This window comes from Capsicum annuum, chromosome 5 (assembly GCF_002878395.1).
Source record: "Capsicum annuum cultivar UCD-10X-F1 chromosome 5, UCD10Xv1.1, whole genome shotgun sequence".
Lineage (NCBI taxonomy): Eukaryota > Viridiplantae > Streptophyta > Magnoliopsida > Solanales > Solanaceae > Capsicum > Capsicum annuum.
The window spans coordinates 103,993,237-104,014,848 of record NC_061115.1 but is presented as its reverse complement, the minus strand read 5'-3'; the positions used below and the strand labels follow the sequence as shown (position 1 = coordinate 104,014,848).

The following is a 21,612-nucleotide window of genomic DNA, read 5'->3' as shown; positions in this document are numbered from 1 at the left end:
GTCTGTCGCAACAGATGAATGATCTGTTAGATTGTTCACCCGTTGCATCAGATTTTTATAGTTGCATCAGATTTTCATCTATTGCATCAGATGTTTCATCTGTTACATCAGATATTTCATCTATTACAATACCATTTTTACCAAGACAACCAACAAATCAACCCAACAACACTAACACATCACATACACACACAAAAAAATTAAGAACATCAATTGTGATAAAAAATCACGAACAAATTTGAATCAACAGTACCACAACAAGAAGAAGAAATGCTAAAAATTAGGGTTTTATTCAGTCCATATTTCAATACTAGAATAGTAGTTGGATCAAGTTCCTCCATTTCTTCATAATATTTTACGTGTAAAAAAGGAAATGGGATGACAAAAAACTCGAAGTTGTTGTCGTCGGAGAAGTCTTCACGTCGATTGACGGTTGAAAGTCGAAAAGGAACTCGCCCGACTATTTGTCGCCGGAGGTTGAAGGGAGAAATTTTGCAGAACTGTTGGTTGGGAGAGAGTTGAGAGAAGCTGTCGAGAGAGAAAGTGGTTGATTTGGATTGAAGAGGTGTGTGAGTTGAGTTGATTTGTATTTTTGAAAAGATTAGAAAGTTTTAAAAATATTAATCAAATCCACAATTAACTTAATCAAGTTTTCTAATGATGTTTGACTCTTTAAGTTGGTCAATGTCACCGATCTTTCCTTCAAGACTTAAAAGACACCTTTCCTTCAATTTTCTCTCCACCAAAAATATTCATTCCCTACAATTTTTCCTCTTTAAAAATAAAATAAAATAATACTTTGTCGGTTTATTTTTACCTACTTATTGTATTAAAAATAAATATTTAATTTATAAAATTAATAGTAAATAATTTATTTATTTTTAACTATTTTATTTTTAATATTAAATATAATTTATTATTTAATATAGTTTTTAAAATATTAAATTAATTATATTAATCGGTGGATAAGCATGTACAACTATTGATGTACAGACGGAAGAGTAATTAAATAATAAAAAATCCACCCCCTCGCACACTCCGACCCCCACCCACGATAACCACAACTCTTGTTCATAAACCCCATTAATACCACATAGTTGTCCCTTGCATTTTGGTTTGTACAGAAAAAGAAATCCGCCCCCACCACTAACTTCACCAACCACCTCCATGGCCGGCGTACAACCCACCGCCGTCGCCGGCGACTCCACTAAAATCCCTCTTCAGATTATCCACGAAGTCAGTCGAATTTCCAGTAGCGGATTTACTGGCATTTTCAAGAAAGACTGTACTGATTTAGCTAGAAGAATTTCCCTTTTGGCTCATTTGGTTGAAGAAATCAGAGATTCTTCAAACACCCTTTCCCGTTGTTCCTCATCTTCAAATGACGGTTGTTGTTTATTGTATGATCTGATGTTAGCTCTTAAAGCTGCTAAAAGATTGCTTTTTGCTGCTAATGGGTTTGATCCCAACATCTTAGATGTAAGTGTTCACTGGTTATTCATCCTTAGCCCTCATTCTGTTTTTACTTTTTTACCCCTTGCTAGGCGGACCAACTGGAGGTGTTTACAGTGGAGAGGGTGCTGGGACTTGTAATAAGATTTTGGAAAGCTAGTAAAGCCTTCCAAAAGAGACCAAGAAGCTCTACTAGCTTTCCAAAATCTTATGACAAGTCTTACTCATTTTGTAAATCAAGGACTTATTCCAGAATTTGTTCACAATTGTCATGTGAATCTGCATTTCTAGGTTTCTAAATTATACATGTGAATTCTCATTTCCTAAGTTTTTAGTTGAAAAATTGTTTAAATCTAGCAATGTACTTGTTTTTTGTTTCTGATATGTTGATCTTTTTTTGTTCTCCTTCTGTGGTTTTTGTGTTTGGAGGTGCATAAATTTTAATAGAAAAAATCAAGGGTCCTTTGTCTTTTGTTGTGTTAAGAATTGGGAAGATATTATAATGTGGATGCAAGATTTGGCAAGAGATCCTTTTGGGGTTATTTAAATGTATATAGTTGTTTGATACAATTAAGAATCAAGATTCATTTGCTATATTGTGCAAAATCCACAGTGAGACAGACCCTTAAGGAGATGATTCCTTTGAATTCTAGCATTTGTGATTGCTTTTTGAATTTCAGCTAGTCATCTAATTCGACCTGAATGAAGCTTTCCCTTCATGGTGACGTTTAATAGAAAGGAACCTGTCTAATAGAAATCTTAAATTTCTGACAGTTCACTGTAGTTCTTATGTAGCAATTTTCATTCAAGCAGATATTGTGTGCCTTTCTCAAAGTGTGTTGTTTCTTAATTTAAGGATGTGGCAAGGAAGAAAATTGTCTTCCAATTTCAGTGTGTGACATGGAAGTTGGTGAAATCCCTAGGCAGCTTACCGTATGACCAGTTCGACATATCAGAAGAAGTACAAGAGCAGGTTAGTTTTGACGTTTTACTTTTTCCTTCTTATGTTGCTTTCGCAGTTGGATTCCCCCCCTAATGTTTCTACTTTTCCAGGTTGAATTGATCAGAGCACAGTTGAAACGAGCCAAAGAGAGGTATGGTGGCCCTGTGACTTCGAATCTGTTATCTCGAGCATTGTCCCAACCATTGGATAAGGAGATTAATCCACTTCAGTCGGGCAGTAGGGGAGTTGGATGCTTACTTGTAGAGAAGGTCGGCAATATTGATCACGAAGTTAGGCCAAAACTTGGAGGTGTTCCCTTAGGAAACGGCTCTAATATCAATGATTGCGGTCAGATAGTTCAGGAACCAGAAAAGCTAAGGAATTCATCCAAAATTTCTGAGGTTACTTCTCCCAAAAGTACTGGTTTGGCCAGGGAAGATGACTCCCCGAGCAAGAATCTTTTGGAGAATAAGAAGCCCAATTCTCCAATAATTCCTGAAGAGTATCTTTGCCCTATATCCCTCGAGCTCATGAGGGATCCTGTGATTGTGGCCACTGGACAGGTACCATGCTCATCAGTCAGATACATTGTCATTTGACAGCATATTTGCCTATCTTTTTGTCTTTTAGATGAAAACTATTCTCAGAATTGTTTCCGTTTGGGTGGAAAGTCTTCAAATGTAGTATGCTAGACGTAATACTTAATGTAGACTTTTCTTATTCCTACAGACTTACGAAAGATCTTTCATACAAAGATGGATTGACGGTGGCAACACAAGATGCCCAAAAACTCAGCAAATACTACAAGATCTTACACTGACACCAAATATTGCTTTAAGAAGTCTCATTTCTGATTGGTGTTCAAAGAACAATGTAGATCAGCCAACTGCATTAGCAAGTGGGAGAATAAAGAGAAGTGATGGATCATTTCGTGATGTTAATGGGGATATAGCAGCTATTCAGGCAATTGTGCGCAAACTTTCAAGTAGGTCCACCGAGGATCGGAGGGCTGCAGTAGCGGAAATCCGGTCTCTATCCAAAAGAAGCACGGACAACAGAGTTTTGATTGCTGAAGCTGGAGCAATCCCGGTGTTAGTTAACATGTTGACATCCGAAGACAGTCAAATCCAAGAAAATGCCGTCACTTCTATTCTTAACCTTTCTATATTTGAGAACAACAAGGGGCTTATCATGCTTGCTGATGCTGTTACTTCAATTGTTCAAGTTCTCAGAGCTGGAACCATGGAAGCAAAAGAAAATGCAGCAGCAACCATCTTTAGTTTATCACTTGGAGATGAGAATAAAATAATTATTGGTGCATCAGGGGCCATACCAGCTCTTGTTGAATTGCTTCAGACTGGAAGCACCAGAGGGAAGAAAGATGCTGCAACAGCATTATTTAACTTATGCATATATCAAGGAAATAAGGGCAGAGCTGTTCGGGCAGGGATTATACCAGCACTGTTAACGATGCTGACAGATTCGAGTAGCTGCATGGTTGATGAAGCTTTGACCATTCTTTCAGTTCTTGCCAGCCACCAAGAGGCCAAGGCCGCCATATCAAAAGCTTGCACGATCCCTGTATTGATAGATCTACTAAGGACAGGTCTACCTCGTAATAAAGAGAATGCTGCTGCTATCTTGCTCTCCTTGTGCAAAAGAGATTCCGTGAATTTATCTTGCCTTCGTAGGCTCGGTGCACTTCTACCTCTTTCGGAGCTTGCTAATAGTGGCACAGAGAGGGCCAAAAGGAAGGCTACCTCATTGTTGGAGCACCTTAGAAAACCTCTGCAGCCTTGACTGGTATTGTTTCAGTGAAGGATTCATTAATTGCTTCTTTCATTCTTACCTAACCGTGAGTTACACAATTCCATTTATAGTGTGAAAAAAATCTGAGAAAACAAGCATGAGAAAATTAAGTCATTCTCACTGCTCTGTGTATCAGCGTATCTATTTACTCCGTTTTCGAGTGAGTCACTGATTCGTTTGACCTATTTACTTCCATTATTTGTTACTAATTGATCAATTTGAGGTTTGTCACGCCAAGGTGCGATGAGTATTATCAACTTTTGTATAAATGAAACATTCTGATATCTGGAGAATTGTACTTTCTTTTCCTTTATGCTAGCCTTTTACTTGTGATGTCTTCTATGTATCTATAAGTGAATTGATGCTGCATGTACTTCTGCAAAAGAATCTGTATAATAAATTTTGGCTTCCAGTGATTGTTCTCTTTGCTCTCAAAACTATAAATGAATAATGTGGCTAGATGAGCCTTTATTTGTTACTCAGATCCTTGTTCATTCCCATAGTGCTAATGGCATGAACTGATTTTTATGATTGTGGGATAATTGGCAGCAGCCTTATTTTCCATCTGTGTAGAAGAGTTACTCAATATTTGTGTTAGTGGAAGGTAGCATGTGTCCGGTGTAATTAGTCAAGATATGTGCAAGCTAGTCGGACAACATGATTAACAAAAAAAAGAAAGAGTTATAGTACTACTACTACAAGAGACGAAAAAGTCTTGATGCTTTTCTGGCAACAACCCACAGGTCTGTCTCAATCTCTTCACACCCCCTTGATTATCTTTTGAAAGGGAAAAGCGTAAGTACGACTTCTCCATTGGCATGTTCTTCTAAATACCAGGGCTATTCAATTATTCCAGGTAATGATTCGCCTTTCTCTTTGATTTCTCAATCAATGAACATAATAACATGTGATATGTGTAATTCTATAAGTGGGGTCTGAAAAGAGTGACGTGTATGCAATCTTACCCTACCTTGTGAAGGTAGAGAGACTGTGTTCTAGACCCTCGGCTCTAGTAAAGATAACAAGTGTATAAGCAAATACAATATTTGAAAAACCATGCTGAAAACAGAACAATAGCAACAACAAATAATTCAATAACAGAAATACTATAATCGAAGAAATAAGATAGCACGAGAGTGATAATAACAATAAATAAGAAGGGCACCGGACTAACACTCGACTATTTATTATCTTTTAAATTTTAATCAACGAGCATAATTTCCAAGAATTATTATGTCATGACTTGATAGAGAACAGTGCAGTAACAAGTTGCAGCTCCTGTGCACGAGGACTAGCGGAGATCATAAGCATAATAAAGGACATGAATCACTTCCTATCAATGCCAGCCTAACCTTCCAATATGGTGTATAGGTCCAATTCACTAGTGATATTGTCTGCAACAACTCACAATTCACAATGTTAAGACATGTTATTGTCTAATGCATATTTATTTCTTTATATATTCAACATCTCTCATGTTTTGTTGCGTTTGACTTACCTATGATGCTATTGAAAATTGTCGTATGATTTACTCTGCATGACCAACTTTTACTAAAATTATGCTAAAAAGGTGAAATGTGCGGAGAAAATGACGAAAAACCAAAAGGGTAAATTACACAAATTTCATACTTAAGAGACTATATTATCTAATATCCCTTACTTTTTTTTAAATTTACATAAAATCCCATTTTTCAACTTTACTCTTATACATATCAAGAAAACCTCATATCTTATTTTTACTCCACCATATTAACTCATTCAAGATTTTCTTCCCTAAAATATCTCCCTAATTATCGACAATTAAATCATCTTCCTTCTTGATTTTTTCTCTTCCATTAATGCTTAAATTATCTTTCTTCCTAATTTTTTCTCTTCCATAAATGCATGCAACTTTTTTTTTTCCTCTCCTAAAATCTCTCCCATTTTTTTTTTAACAATCTATTGATACATATATAAATTTATTTCGTTGTTCATACATGTTTATTTTTTTAATGGTGATTCATATGAATGATAAATATGATATCATTATATGGGTATTATGGTGATTTATACGATAAATACATTTTGTATGATTTTAACGGGTGATACATATAATATTAATGAGTGATACGTATTGTATTATGGTGATTCATATGGTAGATACAATTATTGGGTGATTCATATGATATTAATGGGTGATATATATGGTATTATGGTGATTCATATGGTAGATACAATTATTTATTTCAATTATTGTGTGATTCATATATATAGTATTATGGTGATTCATATGGTAGATACAATTATTTATTTCAATTATTGGGTGATTCATATGTTATTAATGAAAGGTAATGGTGTAGTCAGTGTAGGAAACAAAAGTAATAATACTTTTTAAAAGAAGACTAAAAGCAGAATTGAAACATAATTAAAATTAAATCTAAAAAAACAAACTAAAATTAAAGACGAAAAAAGAGAAAAAAAAACAAAAAAAAACATATCTTTCGTAATTAAAGATGAAAAAAAGAAATATAATTAAAACACCTAAATTAAATCTAAAAAAAGAGAAAAATTAGATATTTTTCTTAAATAAAAGAATACAATGAATAAAAGAGAATCAATTATTTTCTTAAATAAATATCTTGTTAGCTTCAAATGAATCACTTTTTTATATGTATCACCATATAACATATATATCACCATTTCAAAAAAAGGAGATAAAATGTAATTAATAAAATAGTTAAAATTTTATGTAATATTACTTAAAAATTCAGAGATTTATGTAAGTTATCCAAATAAAAAATGCTTTTGTTGCCTGCATTAGGAAAAGATATTTTTCACTGTTGCAAAGAATAAAAAGATATGTTCATTTGCTTTACTTTTTCCTTTAAGCGGGATGAAGTGCTGCTTTCTTTTTCAAAAATGTGACATCTTTCACTTGACAGATTAAGTTTTAAACAACTATGGTACATACAGTTCTTAATTAGTTCCCCTGCACCCTTTAACCTACTTAGGCAGTGTTCGCACCTTTAATAATTAGTTACTCATATTTGATGTTCACATTAGACTAACTAAGACCAACATCATGGTATTCCTTTTTTTCCCCCTTACTATGGACCTACACATTATTGACTTATTGTTGTTGATTTTGGAATTGATAAGTAATCAAAATCTTCATTGTACAGTTGTAAACTGCACATTCGAAAGGCTCCAAACTTTTTTTTTTTTGTTTTGGTAAAATAGAGATGCATTAATAATAGAGCAAAGAGCGTGAGCTCAATCCGGCTCTAGTACAAAAGAATTTGACGCGTGACATACGTCTGCGCATTTGAGATAGTTCTAGTGGAGGCTTTGCCTTCCATATCATCCCATACAATATGGGCTACAAAAGGGGGTGGGGAAACAAAAACTTTACAATTGTTCAAAAAGTCTTTTTTTGCGCCTTCCTTTGCTAGAGTATTTGCTACCTTGTTCTGTTCTCGATAGCTATGCTGGACAAGAGGTCCTCCTAGTCTTCTTTAGCATCAACCTGCATTCATGGATAAAAGGGTTAAAGAGAGCATTCCCAGATTTCAGCATTTTGATGATGTCGTCAGAGTCAATATTGATAATGATAGGAGATAGGCTATGTGCAAGAGCAAACTGGATGCCTTTCCGAAGGGCTAAAAGCTCAGTGAAATTGTTAGTAGCATGCAGAAAACTTTGCAAGAATCCCAAAACCCAATGACCATTAGCATTTTGAATGACACCACCGATACCGCCCATACTAGGATTTCCTAGGTTAGAGCCATCATTGTTAAGCTTAAAGTGATGCCTAGGGGAGGCTCCAGCTTATCTGAATAATGCTAGTCAGTTTCACAGCTGGAGTAGGTTTCAGTTGGAAGAATTCAACTGCCTCTGAATAGGCAGATTTGAAAGAGAAGGAGAAAGCTTTGTTGTTGAAGACATTAGAGTTCTTATTCTTCCAAATGTTCCACAGACAGAAAGGAAGAAGAGTTGCCCAATTGAGAAGCTTATCGTATTTGGAGTTCTTAAGCTTCCAGGTGGAGTTCCAGTTTGAAGGATAGAACATATTAGGATTGATAGTAAAATCTCTATAGTAGTGGTGGATGAGGTCATTCCAAAGGGAGTTGTCATATGGGCAATTGAAGAAGAGGTGAGGGATATCTTTAGTTTGAAGACTATAGTGATGACAGAAGGGTTCTATGTGAAGGCCTCTGTAAGCAAGAATGGAATTGGTGGGAAGACTATATGGTGAAGGAGCCAAAGAAAAAACTTAAGTTTATTGGGGATTTGGAGTTTCAAAATTCATCAAAGCTGAGTGGAATTGTAGGGAAAGTTATGTCTTTAGGAAGCAAGATATTGATAAGCAGTCTTGCAGGAGAACACTTAATTTTCAGATAGGATCTAAAGAGGGTATCAGCAGTATTGTGAGGGTCAGGCATAAAGGAGTTTTGCATGCTTAAATGAAGAGGCCTGGGGCTATCAAAAGGTAAAGATTCAAGGTTCCAAGTTCCATTCTGCCAAAAGGAGCAGAGTTGAAGAGAGGGACATGGAGTGGGGAAGGGCCCTTGGATGACAGTGCAAAGGGGGGGATGACAAGGGATTCGTCTATCTTTCCAAATATTGACCTTCTGTCTATTATAAACAGACCACTGAAAAAGATCTCTACAGAGGGTCTAGGTTTTATGAACATTTCTCCAAGTTTTAAAGTGAGAGGGTGGGTATTTTTCAGTAGCATTACTCTTTTGAAGAAGACCTCTAGCCCATAAACAAGAGGGGTTTGAGTGAAGCATCCAAGCTAGACTGCAAAGCAGAGTGTCATGTTTGATACTAGCTTGCTGTATACCCAAGCCTCCCAAATGCTTGGGTTGGGTAATAGTGGCCCAATTGACCATGTGCATCTTTCTTTTCTCTTCGGTAGAGCCCCAAATGAAATTTCTTTGGGCTCTATCTATACGGTTATGAATCTTCTTAAGGAGGAGGATATATTGCATAACATGGTTGGGCCCATACTCCTTAGGCAAACTTTAGAAAGGGTAGTTCTATTATCCATATTAAGAAATTTGACTTTCCAACCAGTAAGCTTATTACTAATGTTATCTAGGATGAATTAAATGTTAGAGAGTTTTGGTTTTCCTTGAAAGATTGGAAAGCCCAAATACTTCCCAAAGGTGTTGCTAGTTTTAATGCCAAGAATGGAGAAAAGGAGGGCTTTGGTGGAGTTGTGGCAATTAGAAGAGAATAGCACCTTGGATTTTGCTAAGTTCACTTTTTGGCCCGATAAGGTGCTAAAATTATGTGAAGTTCTTGCAATAGTATTAAATCATCTGCAAAGAATGGAGGGATATCTTTAGACCCCTATGATTGATTTGGATGGGGTGACATTAAAGAGTATCCACTTTATGGTTTATCCTTCTTGAAAGAAGTTCCATGCAAAGGATGAAGATAAAAGGGGAGATGGGGTCTTCTTGTCTTATTCCTTTAGAAGGTTGGAAACTAGAAGTGTAGCTTCCATTGAGAAGGATGGAAATAGTAGAAGAGGAAACACATGACATGATAAGCTTGGGGAGAGCCAGAGTAAGGATGAAATAAAAGAGGGCTTGCCTAATAAAAGACTATTCAAGCCTATCAAATGTCTTTTCTAGATTAATTTTCAGAATCATGTTAGGGTTTTTCCCTTTCATTCTTCTGAAGTGATCAATGTATTCCTGCACAATTGTAGCATTATCTGAGGCTCTTCTTTTGGACAAGAAGCTGGCTTGAGTATCACCAATTAGGGATTGGAGAAAGGGTTTAATTCTATTGGCAATGAACTTGGTGATAATTTTGTACTGAGTAGTACAAAGGCCAATGGGTCTATAGTTCTTGAGAGTGGTGGTATTTTTGCATTTGGGAATAAGACAAAGGTAGGTAAAATTGACTCTGGCATCCATTACACCATCAGTGAAGGTGTTAGTACAAAAATCTAAAAAGAAGGAGGGTAAAAATATCCCAGAACTTTTGATATATAAAGGGATGCATACCATCTGGTCCAGGGGCTTTAAAAAGTTGGAAGGGGAAGTAAACAACTTGAATTTCTGCTAGGGTAGGGATGGAATCCAGAAGGGAATGAGTAGAGGGGGAGATAGATCCTGAGTGAGAAGGGTCTATGTGACACTTCAGGTGGGCTTAGAGGTGGTCATTAGCAAAACAGCTATCTAGTCTTTCTAGGATAAGATTTTACCAATGTTTATACTTCATATTAGACAAAGTAAATTTACTACCTCTAAAACCAAGATCTATAAGGTTGCAGCGGTTTAAGCAATCCCTAAAAAGAGAAGACCTAGCATTGTTTAAACAATTTTCCCTAAATTTCTCAGAGGCTATCAACAATTCATTAAAGTCACCACCTATTAATCAGCTTTCACTTTCAAAGGAATAAAGGGAATCAACAATACACATTAACTGATCCTAAATGGATCTTCTAATGGAAAACACCTTACTAGCATAAATAATACTTAAGATCCAATAGGAGGGAAGAGAACTAACCTTGATAATAGCATGAATGGATTGAGAAGACGTAGAGATATCCTTGATGGATATGACATTATCTTTTCAGAAGATAACTATTCCTCCAGAGGAACCAGTGTCAGAGGATTAAAGAAAATAGGGGAAACCTAGCTCATCAGTTAAACTCCTATTATCAAACATCCTAGTCTCTAAAAAGGCTAGAATAGAGGGTTGGTGAATACCCATAAGAGATTTGCAGTGATGCCTAAATTATGCATTGTTATCTCCCCTAACATTCCATATTAGACAATTCTTCATCATTGGTTTATGTGGTTGAGGGTTCCCCTGAAGGACTGCTTTCTCTTTCCTTGATGGAATGGATGAACTGGGTTGGTCTATGCTCTTTTTTTTTACTGAAAAGTGGAGAGATTTTTGCTTGGTAAAGATCCCCTGTCATAGGGTTTGACAGTCCTAGTCCTAGTTCTAGCATTAAGATGTCTTGTGGAAAAAGAACAATGACCAGTTCCTGAGGAGGACCCTCAAAGACCAGGTTTACAGGTCTTTCTAAAGTGAGAACATTCATTCTGGGAATCCTTAATTGAGTTAAGAGGGCTTTCATTTCCCTGTTACTTTCCCCGAGGGCTTCTAGAGTCTTTTCTCTTTCTAGGACTTCATGGTTTAGAGAAAGGTTTGGAAAGGGTAGGGTCTGAGGGGTCACATTCAAGTGAGTGAGGGCTTTCCCATTGAGATTCACAAAAAGAGGACCCATTAACAGGAGTAAGGGGTTTGGTGGGGGAAAATAAAGGTAGGCTCGAACTGGTGAGATTTATCATCTCTGTCATGGTCGATGGAGTTAGGTCCTCTTGAAAAGATGTATGGAAAATTTTCAAGAGGGTGGTCATCTAAACATTTGGACCGATGGTATGAAGTCCCTGGTTGAGGCACTCCATGGCCAGAAGGTCCAAGTAACTCGAGTCCTGAATGAGTATGGTTAATTGAGTCCCCTCCTATTGAAGGTGTAGGGGGATCGATTGACTGGATAAGCAGACTTCCAACCAAGATGTTGGTGTGTGAGAAGGAGGAAGAGGGGCTGAGGTAAGAGTGATCATATTCAGAGATGGATGGAAGCTCATTATGCTCAATTGAAGTGCAATGCATGGATTCCTCATTACTGTCAATATTAAGGAGCTGAGGGGGAATGCAAAAAGCCTTTATTTTGGACAACCAGTGGTATTTAATGCCTTGTCTGTAGAGAGACTATTGACCATCAAATCTATTTTCGATGGCGTGGGTGGTGGAGAGAAGTTACGAGGCTGTAAGAGAGTAATCATTTGGAGAGTGGGGTGGGCTATGGTAGGAAATTATTTTTTCCTCTTACTACTTAAAGAAGGAGGGGTAGAACAGGAATTAATAAGAGGAGAAGAGTTACTTGACAAATTTTTGGAATTTATTTTTGGAATGGGTTCTAAGGGGGTAATTGGCCCCAGGAAAAGACTGGGCATGAGGTTAAATCCTAAATGGGGAGAGATTATATTAGTATTAATATTATTTTGTAGGCCAGAGACCCTAAGGGTAGTATCAGAAACAGGCTACTGAAGGGGGATAACATTAGAGGGAGAGGTGGGCTGGTCAAAATAGGCTCGAGACAGTCCAGAAGTCTGGTTGAACCGAGATGGCCCAGCAGAATTAAGTTTCCCTAACTGAGCGGCTTTTCCGACATCCCTCCTTGAGGGGACAAAAGTTAGGGGACTTTCCTGGTACAACGATCATTACTCCGTTACCTCATTCTCGATTTTTCGGAGTAAGGGGCAAGATAGAGGATTTTTTGACAGATCGTTTCCTTGAGAATGAAATCATTTTCCACTCCTCTTTCGAATCTACTGTAGGAGGTGGAGCATCCCGAGGAGATGGATTCACCGAAGAAAGGGTTGCACTTTTCTCTGGGCAAGAGGCGACGATATGACCCAAACACTCACATACTTTATAGAGAATTTTTTTGCCCTCATATACTAGTTGTTGTTTATGGTTGCCAATGGTCACCAAGGTTTTGACCGGTTTAGCTAGTTCGACTTGAACACAAATTCAAGCATACCAACCCCAAATTGTTGAGGATGTGCATGCATCCACTTTGAGGAGTTTCCCTATTTTTCGATCAATTTTCTCTAGAATTTCTCGGTCATAAAATTCAGTGGGCAATTGAGGCAGGCATACCCAGATCGTCGTGGAATCAATTTTAGAGGTGCTTGGCACAAATTTGGGTTTCCATTTTTGCACCGAGATGAAGCTTCCAGCCACAAACCATGGCCTACCTTGCAAAGCTATGTCTTGACTGTCTTTTCCTTTGAACTTAGCAGTGAAGAGACCATAACCCAAATCAATTAGGCATAGAGGCTCCGGGAGCTTCCATAGGGCGTTTAATTTTATTTTTAGGTATTGATGAGTGAGGTTTCCCCCAAGTACTTTTAGATGACAATTGCCAAGGTGTATAAATCCGATGCTTCTCTTCCAAGGTCAAATTTATTAATTCATCTTCAATCTCAGTTGGTTCAAATTTGGAGTCATTATAGTCCATTAGTTGGTCAGTTGTAGAAGTGAAATTGGAGGTGAGATCTTTGTAGGTGGGTTTAGTTTCCATTGAAAGTAGAGGAGAAATGGGAAAAAGAAGAAAGAGTCGGTAAAGAGGGTAAGATTGGATATCTAAGTTAGAGAGGGATGAGACCTTCTCTCTCTAACCCATGACCTTTTTTTTTTTAGAAATTACTACTATTTCATTTTCTTGACTCCAAATTTTATACTTAGTAAATAAATAAATATCTCATAGTTGAATTATTTTAAAGTACCCTTCCTGTAATGAGTGGTTGGTCAAAATACTTTGAAAAATATTTTTCTACAAAGAAAAAGTTTTTTTAAAATGAATATAATAATAACTTGTCTAATGGAAGTAGAGAAAACAAGTTTCATAAGTGACGTACATTCAAAGTTCATTATCGGTTTCCTCCTCATCCTCCCAAAGTCCACCGTTGGACCATCCACAAACCTCCGCTCCCCTTTCTATTCCACTCTCGTAGAGTCGTAGTCTTTTGCTAGATTGCATCTAAATGCTCTAAGAATAATATTTCGTTTGCTTATAGATAATTATACAAATACTAAAAATATGTAAAAGAATCATTTGAAATTTTTTCCTTCCTACCAAACACATCCTAAGAGGAAATTGGCTGGTAAAACTTTTGGTTGTCCAAACTTTTTGGCTTGGTAGTGATGGATAGGAAAAATTTAGCCAAGGAAAGAAATTTCCACTTTTACCCTTCGTTACTCCAACTTCAAATAACATAATGCTGATCTTTAATGCACTAATAATTTTACGTGCATTAAAAAGGAACTTAGGACTAGGGGTGTGCAAAAATTGAATTAACCAATAAATTGAATAGAAAAAAATCGTTATTAATTTATCAGTTTTGGGTTATTGGGTTAACGGTTTTAGAAATTTTTTTATTGGGATGTCAGCTCGGTTTTCGGTTTTAGTTAACGGTTAAACCAATAACCCAATAAGATTATATTAAAATTATATTTTTATCCCTAGTTATATAATCATGGCTTTATATTTTAAATAAATATCCGATTGACTTTTGCATTTTATAGTTGTTTCTTGGTGTTGTTCTTTTCTTTATAAACTTGTTGGCTTGTTGGGTTTTCATCCATTAATATAAACTATAAACCTACATTGATTTTTTTTTTAGAGATCGCTATTGATTGCTACTGTATTCTAGTTCACTACTTAACTGAAAAGAAAACAAGTTTGTTTAGTAATTATGTATTTGAATTTGTTTCTACTTGTACTTTGTGTAGACTTTTATGCAAGAAGGAAGTATATATATATGAACATATGAAAATAAGAAGAGAAGGTGAAAACAATAAGAGAGCATTTTCTTATCGGTTAAACCAATAAATCAAATCGTTATGGATAAAAATCGTTAACAAGTATCTTATTGATTTGGTTATCGATTTAGCATGTTGACAAACCAAAAATTGATAAATCAAATCGATAATATTCAAAACTGAATCGAGCCGAATCGATGAACACCCCCTACTTAGGACTTTCATAAAGTAAGAGTGCAAATAATTGAGGCAGTCAGGCATTCTACGTTCACTTAGTAACGACTAAATGAGCTTAAAAGATCCTAGGACTTGATAAAATAAATTACTCTTTTGATAAAACAAAAGAATCACAGAAATATGAGAAATTCACCAAGTAAATTGTTTTTATTTGTAGCTTATCAAGTAAAAATGAAAACATTGGAAAGTTAGGTCCTTCCTCTTTCCAAAGTCTAAATTTTAGCTTAGGGAATCCTTTACCGCAATGCGAGTACGGCGTATTGGGTGATAACACACACCCAAAAAAATGAACTTTTTGCTAACTCTTTTACTAACTTTATTTGGACTAGATAAAAAATGGGATCACTTTTTATGAATTTGTTGAGAATGATTTTGGAATATAGTTCATGACCTATTAGAAGTAGAAGGCGCGCTTATAGACTTTTCACGGATAGAAAAAAAAATTTCAGCCAGTTTGATAAATCTATTTTATTTATTTTAGACTTTAGATTATTTCCGTAGCTTTTTTTTTGTCTTTTTCTTTCTCTTTTAATTTGCTGAACTGTTTTGGGCCTTTATTAGGCTCTTTGTGTAAATATTTTGAGAAAATTATTTAAAATTATAATTTTACTTTATGTTATTACACAATATTTCAAATCCCAAAACTAATTACAAATATCTCATTTTTATAATATCTTTCTCTATAATTCATATACATAACTCTACCTTTCTATTTGTATGTTTTTTTGCCGTATAAAGTGCTTGCAATCAAAGAGCCACATTCAAGAGGTTACCAAGTTTGAATACAAAAATGAAAACTCCCATCTTGGAGCAAAAATGGAGCGACTTTTGCCTCCCCTCCCCCAAAATTGACACTTCAACCCTCAGATTCACTCAAAACCTCCTTCAATCTCCATTTTCTTTATTCTTTACACCTTATACTTTCATCAATTCCGTCTCCGCGTTATCCTTCTTCATTGTATCAATCATTAATTTTGATAAAGTCCTACGTATGCTTGGTAATGAAAGATGTGAAGCTATGTATATTGATGGTATTAAACGTTTTTGTCTTATACGTGGTAAGATGCACAAGAAAGTTTGGATCGTTGTTGGTGATATCATTCTGGTTGGAAGAAAGGAAAAAAGAGGAAAAAAGAGGTATGTATAAGCATGAAATTTGACATTGTCGAGAGTTTTATGTCACACCATATACATAGATATGGAATTTGTTATTACTTCATCTCATATACACAACATTATTATGTATATGAGCCCATATACTTAAATTTGTTATGTATATGTGGTGAAACCAACACTTATGGAGTGCTTACTTTAGAACATGTACATTACAGAGTTATGTATATGTTATGCATTAACAGTGTTATACATGGCAAAATTATGTATATCAATCCATATTGATAATTTTGTTATGTATATGTGTTGAAACAAACACTTGTGGACTGTTGTATTTTTAGAACATCTGCATTACAGAGTTATGGATATGTTATGCATTAACAGTGTTGTACGTAACACAATTATGTATATGGCTTTGTTAGACAAGTTGAGGTGTGTTTATTTCAACCAATATACATAGCATTGTTATGTATATGAAAGAATATTAGACATGAATATTAAGCATTGTTTATGTTTTCAAGTTTTGAAAAACTTTATTCAAGTTTGTTATATATTAAACTAATATTGGTTTGCAACGTATATTATTACAAAGGATGCCATTCGGATGCAAATGCCAAAATCAACCCGAGATTCCTCAATCTCTAATTTTGATCATTGAAATTGATTTGATCTTTCAAAATTTTGAAATTGAAAGTTGTTACTGAATTTAAAGGATTCATTAATAATTTCATAAGTATAGAGTTAATTGTGTTATGCATTTAATGCAAATATTTTATTTTCTTAATTATAGTTAAATTAGTTAGTTCAGATATATAAATAGTAATGTATATCAGCGTCAAATTATGATACAAGTCAAATGGGCATCAATACTTTTGATCACACAACTCGAGGCTAACACAAGGAGGTCCAAGAATGTGCTTGGAGGACCTTCATCGAGCTCCTAATTAAACAATGTCGTGTTTGGAAGATAGCTTAGAGTTGAGAAAAGACATGGCACAAATAATAAAGAGAGCCCTTATGGTTTATTTTTAAAATAGCCCCTTTTGAGCTATTTTTGTAATACACTATTTCTGCAAAGGCAAACACTATAAGTAGGTGCCTTAGGCATTTTATTTCCTTAGACTTTGATGATTATGAATGTGTACTCTTGTGAGAGTATGAGGCAAGCTTGGGTTATATTGTGTTGATACTTCATTTGGAAATATAGGTTGCTCAGAAATCTAATTCCTTGAGGTCTACGCAAGAGTTAGGTGCCTTGATTGACATTGAATAGAAGGTTAGAGGTTTGATATACCCTTAGTTTGCTATTCATTCTCTCATTGTGTCTATCTATTTCTTGCTTTCTATCTATCTTTTGTCTTTTATTTTTGTATCGTAGTTTAGTTTTTTGATTCCATAGTTTGTTCCGGTATTATTTGGTATCATATCCGAGCTTAGAATTGTTTCCACGATTCTAGTCTTAGGGTTTGTTATCTTGAAAATCACAAAAAAAAAGAGAAAAAGAGTTCCAAAAATATTTTTATGATTAGGTAAAATTTCGAGTTTTTGTTTTTGAGTTTTCTTGTGTTTCTAGTTTTAGATTTGCGTTCTAACACTATATGAGTCTATAAATTAAATTTGAGTCAAATCGGAGCTTATTTGAGTGTTCTATCCTGTTGAAAGCTTGGTATGGAGAAGTTTAAAGTCGATGGCATGATTTGAAATTGGGTGTGGAATTTGAAAAAAATAATGTTTAAAATGAGTTTAAGATGTTGAAAAATGGGTAGGTTCAAAATTTCAACTCATTCCGAGGTAAGGAGAAAAAGTTGAAAAAGTTGGTGTTCTTGAAGAAATTGTTATCTTCAAGTTGAATTTTTCAGCAAAATTGGTTGTTTGATCCAAAATAAATGAAGAAAAAAGGGTGAAAAGTGTTTGTACTAATGCATCTCAAAGGATTCCAAGAAGAATGTACAAGGGGGACCAATTGAAGGGCATTTCGGCCAATTCAAAGGGCAAGGGCGGCCAACTTGCTTTGCAAGTGCACCCAAGGTGCTGCAACACCTCAAACTCATAACACCTGTGTCTAGGCTGCCTTGGACCTGCGCCCCACCTTCTAGAGCATGTCTCCAAATGCACATCAACCCCTCCTAATGCAAATCAAGTCCTAAACACAAAATTCAAACCTCCAAACTCAATTCAAAACTTCAATTACTCCTTTTGCTCAAGGTTTGATTCTTTAATTTCACTTTTCTTGATTTTTAAACTCATCTTTGATTCTTAAACTACTGATCAACTAGTAATTCTTCTACTAAGTTGATTGATTAGTTTTTGAGTTCCATTTCTTTCATCGTCTAATTTCTTTCAAGTTTTTTTTTTTAAAATTAGTTGTGATTTCTTGATTCAAATCCTTAAGTAATTTTTATTTTGATTCTTTCAAATAAGAATTCATTCTGACCTTAAGACACAATTGGTACCAAGAAAACTTATTGGAGTATAAACTATTTATCAACGCTTGCGACGCCAATTGAGAGACAAACCAAAGGTGTGAACTTTGAGAGCTTGTGAGACTAATTTCTTAACCTTGACTTGTTTGTTGTTTTTGTTTTTGTATTTCTTTTATTAGGTACAATGGATCCGGAATGCAAAATATCACAAACCATGGACCCTTGAAACTCTCAATCGTAAATTTCACTCCTTTGAATCCAAGATAGATAATATGTGTGGGAGGATGGATAACATAATAGATCATCTAAACTTTCCTAACTCAACCCATTCCAATCCACTAAACCATCAAGCTTCCTTGAGTGGACATGCTCAAATACCTTTCCTAAACTACCCCAAGCTCAACTAAAACAAAGTCAACCCCTTTAAGTCGAGGATGAAGGTGTAATAACTCTTCAGGTCATTTTCCATATTTACGCTTATTTTCGTCATTTGAACTTTGCTATTTCCTCCCCAAGTCATTTATGACTCGATTGGACTAATGATTCGGTCACCAAAAAGTTTGTTTGTTTTTTAGAACCAATCCTCTATTTAGAAGTTTTCACTAGTTCCAAATGGCCACGGGGAAAAAACTTCAGTGAAACAATCTTAGATTGAAAATCCAACTTCTCCATTGCGTTCGGAACATCGATTTTAGGCTAGGGAGACCCTTGGTTCAGGTCCCAAGGCTTCCGAACTTATTTTGGACTATTGAGCGGATTTTATTAAACATCATATCTATTGGAGTATTAGACATCTCATATCTATAGGTCATACATCATGACCAAGAGTAAAATCATCTCTATAAGCCCAATAATCATAATTAAGAGGGAAATAAATCTCTATGAGCCAAATATCATAATTAAGAGGAAATAACATCTCTAAAGGCCCAATATCACATCTAAGGGAAATTAACATCTCTATAGTCCATTAATCATAATCTGGTGAAAATCATCACAATTTATCAATTCACCAAGTAAATCTCATAAATAAGGCTCATTAGTCTCAACTAGGCCTACTATCCGCAACTAAGTCCACAAGGGAAAACACAAGTCTTGGCCTAAGTAGGCCGGATGATCCCACTTCTAATCTCTTGAACTTTCGTAATTAGGCACACTATGCCCCAAACTAGGCTAAAGTATTTAGTTCATCTTCTAAATATCAAGTAAGCCATATTCAAGCCTAAGATAGCAACTTTGACTAGAAACAAGGGTACTCAAGTCAACTCTACCCAAATTACGGTTTTAAGACTACCACACTAGTCCAAATAGGTCAAATATGCAAATCATGTTTCCAATGCTAAAACCACATCCCAAACATGGGTTTACATGATAACCATGCTACAAAAATTCTAAACTAGAGAGGAAAAGCTATAGGATTCAAAAGGGTTATAAACATGCCCTTTTACGGGTCCAAAGCCCTTCTAATCTCCAAACATCAACAGTTAAGGCCAAGTTATCCTACTCATAATCAAGCCTAACATCCATATTCACACACAACATATATCACACATCATCTATGAAGAAAGGTAGATAGAAGCTCATCTCAAGGCCAAACCGCAAAACCTCTCTTCATGCACAACACACTCATCTTCACTTCACAATACCCAAAATATCGTCACACTATCAAAATCATAATCTACTCATTAATACGAGTCTAACGATATCCATATTGCTCTATTGTGCTTCAGGTCCAAAAACGACACCAAAAATTCCAAGTGGATCCCACTTACGAAAAATATATTTTCGAAGTCAACCCAACGTTCATCATGAGCAAGGAATCAAAACCCTAAAAAATGGGTAAAAAACAAGCAATATTTGGGCTAAAATCAAGTCCTAAGTGAATTTGGGGTTTTGGTAAACAACTAAGAAATTCATCAATAAAGTGATGAAATCTTATCTTAATCCAGGTGAAAATCATGATAATAGATGTTTACCAAGATCTCTAGACACCCACAAGACTCAATTTTGAGTTATCATACGTATTAGGGTTTTAGGCTATCAAAGATGAAATGAAAATCCCCAAATTTGCGACCTTGGGGTCTATTTATAGACCCCCTCGACGAAGAGACGCGGTATCCCCGTGAGGCTGTGATAGTAAAGTCAAAAACTTATTTTTGACCCTCGAAACTCATTCAGAACCCAAATAATATGATCGAATAGTGAAATTTGAGTGTAAACCACATCTCAAATCCATTGGAATCATCAAAACTTTCATCCAAGATCGTTTCGGTGAAAAGTGGGCCTACACCTCGGGTTAAGGGAATTTAGCTACTCCTAATAAAATAATCAAGAAAACAAGTTGAATTCATAGTTTTATATATGAACTTATAGCAAGATGAATAGCAACAAGTGTTTCTCATATTTGATTCACAGTAGAAAATCCCAAAACAATTGGAATAATCTTTCTAAAAATAATTGTAAAGTTCAAGTCAGAAAACTAGAGAGAAGAGATTCTCCAAACATCAGTTCCCCTCTTCCTATCTCGTTATCATTAGAAAACCCTAACATATGCTTTAAATACTTCAGCCTAATTATGGAAACAAAATCATAGATCACAGTATTTTCTCAGACAGGCGATGACTTGTGTGACGGCTTATCAAGAGTCTGACGACTTATCAGGAATCTTATCAACTCCTCTTCACTTTTGACAATCTATGCCTTAGGTTGATGATGAGCCTGACGGTTTATCACACTTCTGATGGCCTATCACAGATGTCTTCATGGATTTCAGTTGAAGCTCATTCTCAGTCTAAGCCTAACGATGAGCCTGACGGCTTATCACACTTCTGACGGCCTATCACATATGTCGTCATGAATTCCAGTTGAAGCCCATTCTTTGTCTAAGGCTGACGGCAACTCTGATAGCTTATCACAAGGCTAACGACTTATCATACAAGTCGTCAGCTATACTTCCCTCTCTACTTGCTCAAAAATCAACTCTTTTACTTCCATTATTGCTGGTTCTCTTGCATCTTGACTTTTACTGCAATATCAAATAGAAAATAATCAAAAATGACAAAAGTTGCTTAAGACTTTGCAATTATTCTTAGTTAAAAGCCTAAAATATGTTAGCATCTGGTCACACATCAACACCCTCAACTTAAAACAATTGCTTGTTCTCAAGTAACTAAAACACAACCAAGAGGATACAGAGTACATTCGGCAGTCAACCATCCATACAATCTCAAAACATCTTCACCATCTCCAAGGTCAATTAATTTAAAAACAACAACTATGCGTATTATTAAAGAA

General features: G+C 35.6%; 1 protein-coding gene across 1 annotated transcript; it reads left to right on the top strand.

Moving 5' to 3' along the window:
- Positions 1-981: 981 nt before the first annotated feature.
- On the top strand, positions 982-4,517 carry LOC107870862 (U-box domain-containing protein 11). Its single transcript, XM_016717542.2, has 4 exons — positions 982-1,479; positions 2,309-2,425; positions 2,506-2,958; positions 3,125-4,517. Exons 1-4 carry the CDS (start codon positions 1,168-1,170, stop codon positions 4,193-4,195), a joined length of 1,953 nt encoding a protein of 650 aa, XP_016573028.1. The 5' UTR covers positions 982-1,167; the 3' UTR covers positions 4,196-4,517.
- The last annotated feature ends 17,095 nt before the right edge of the window (positions 4,518-21,612 follow it).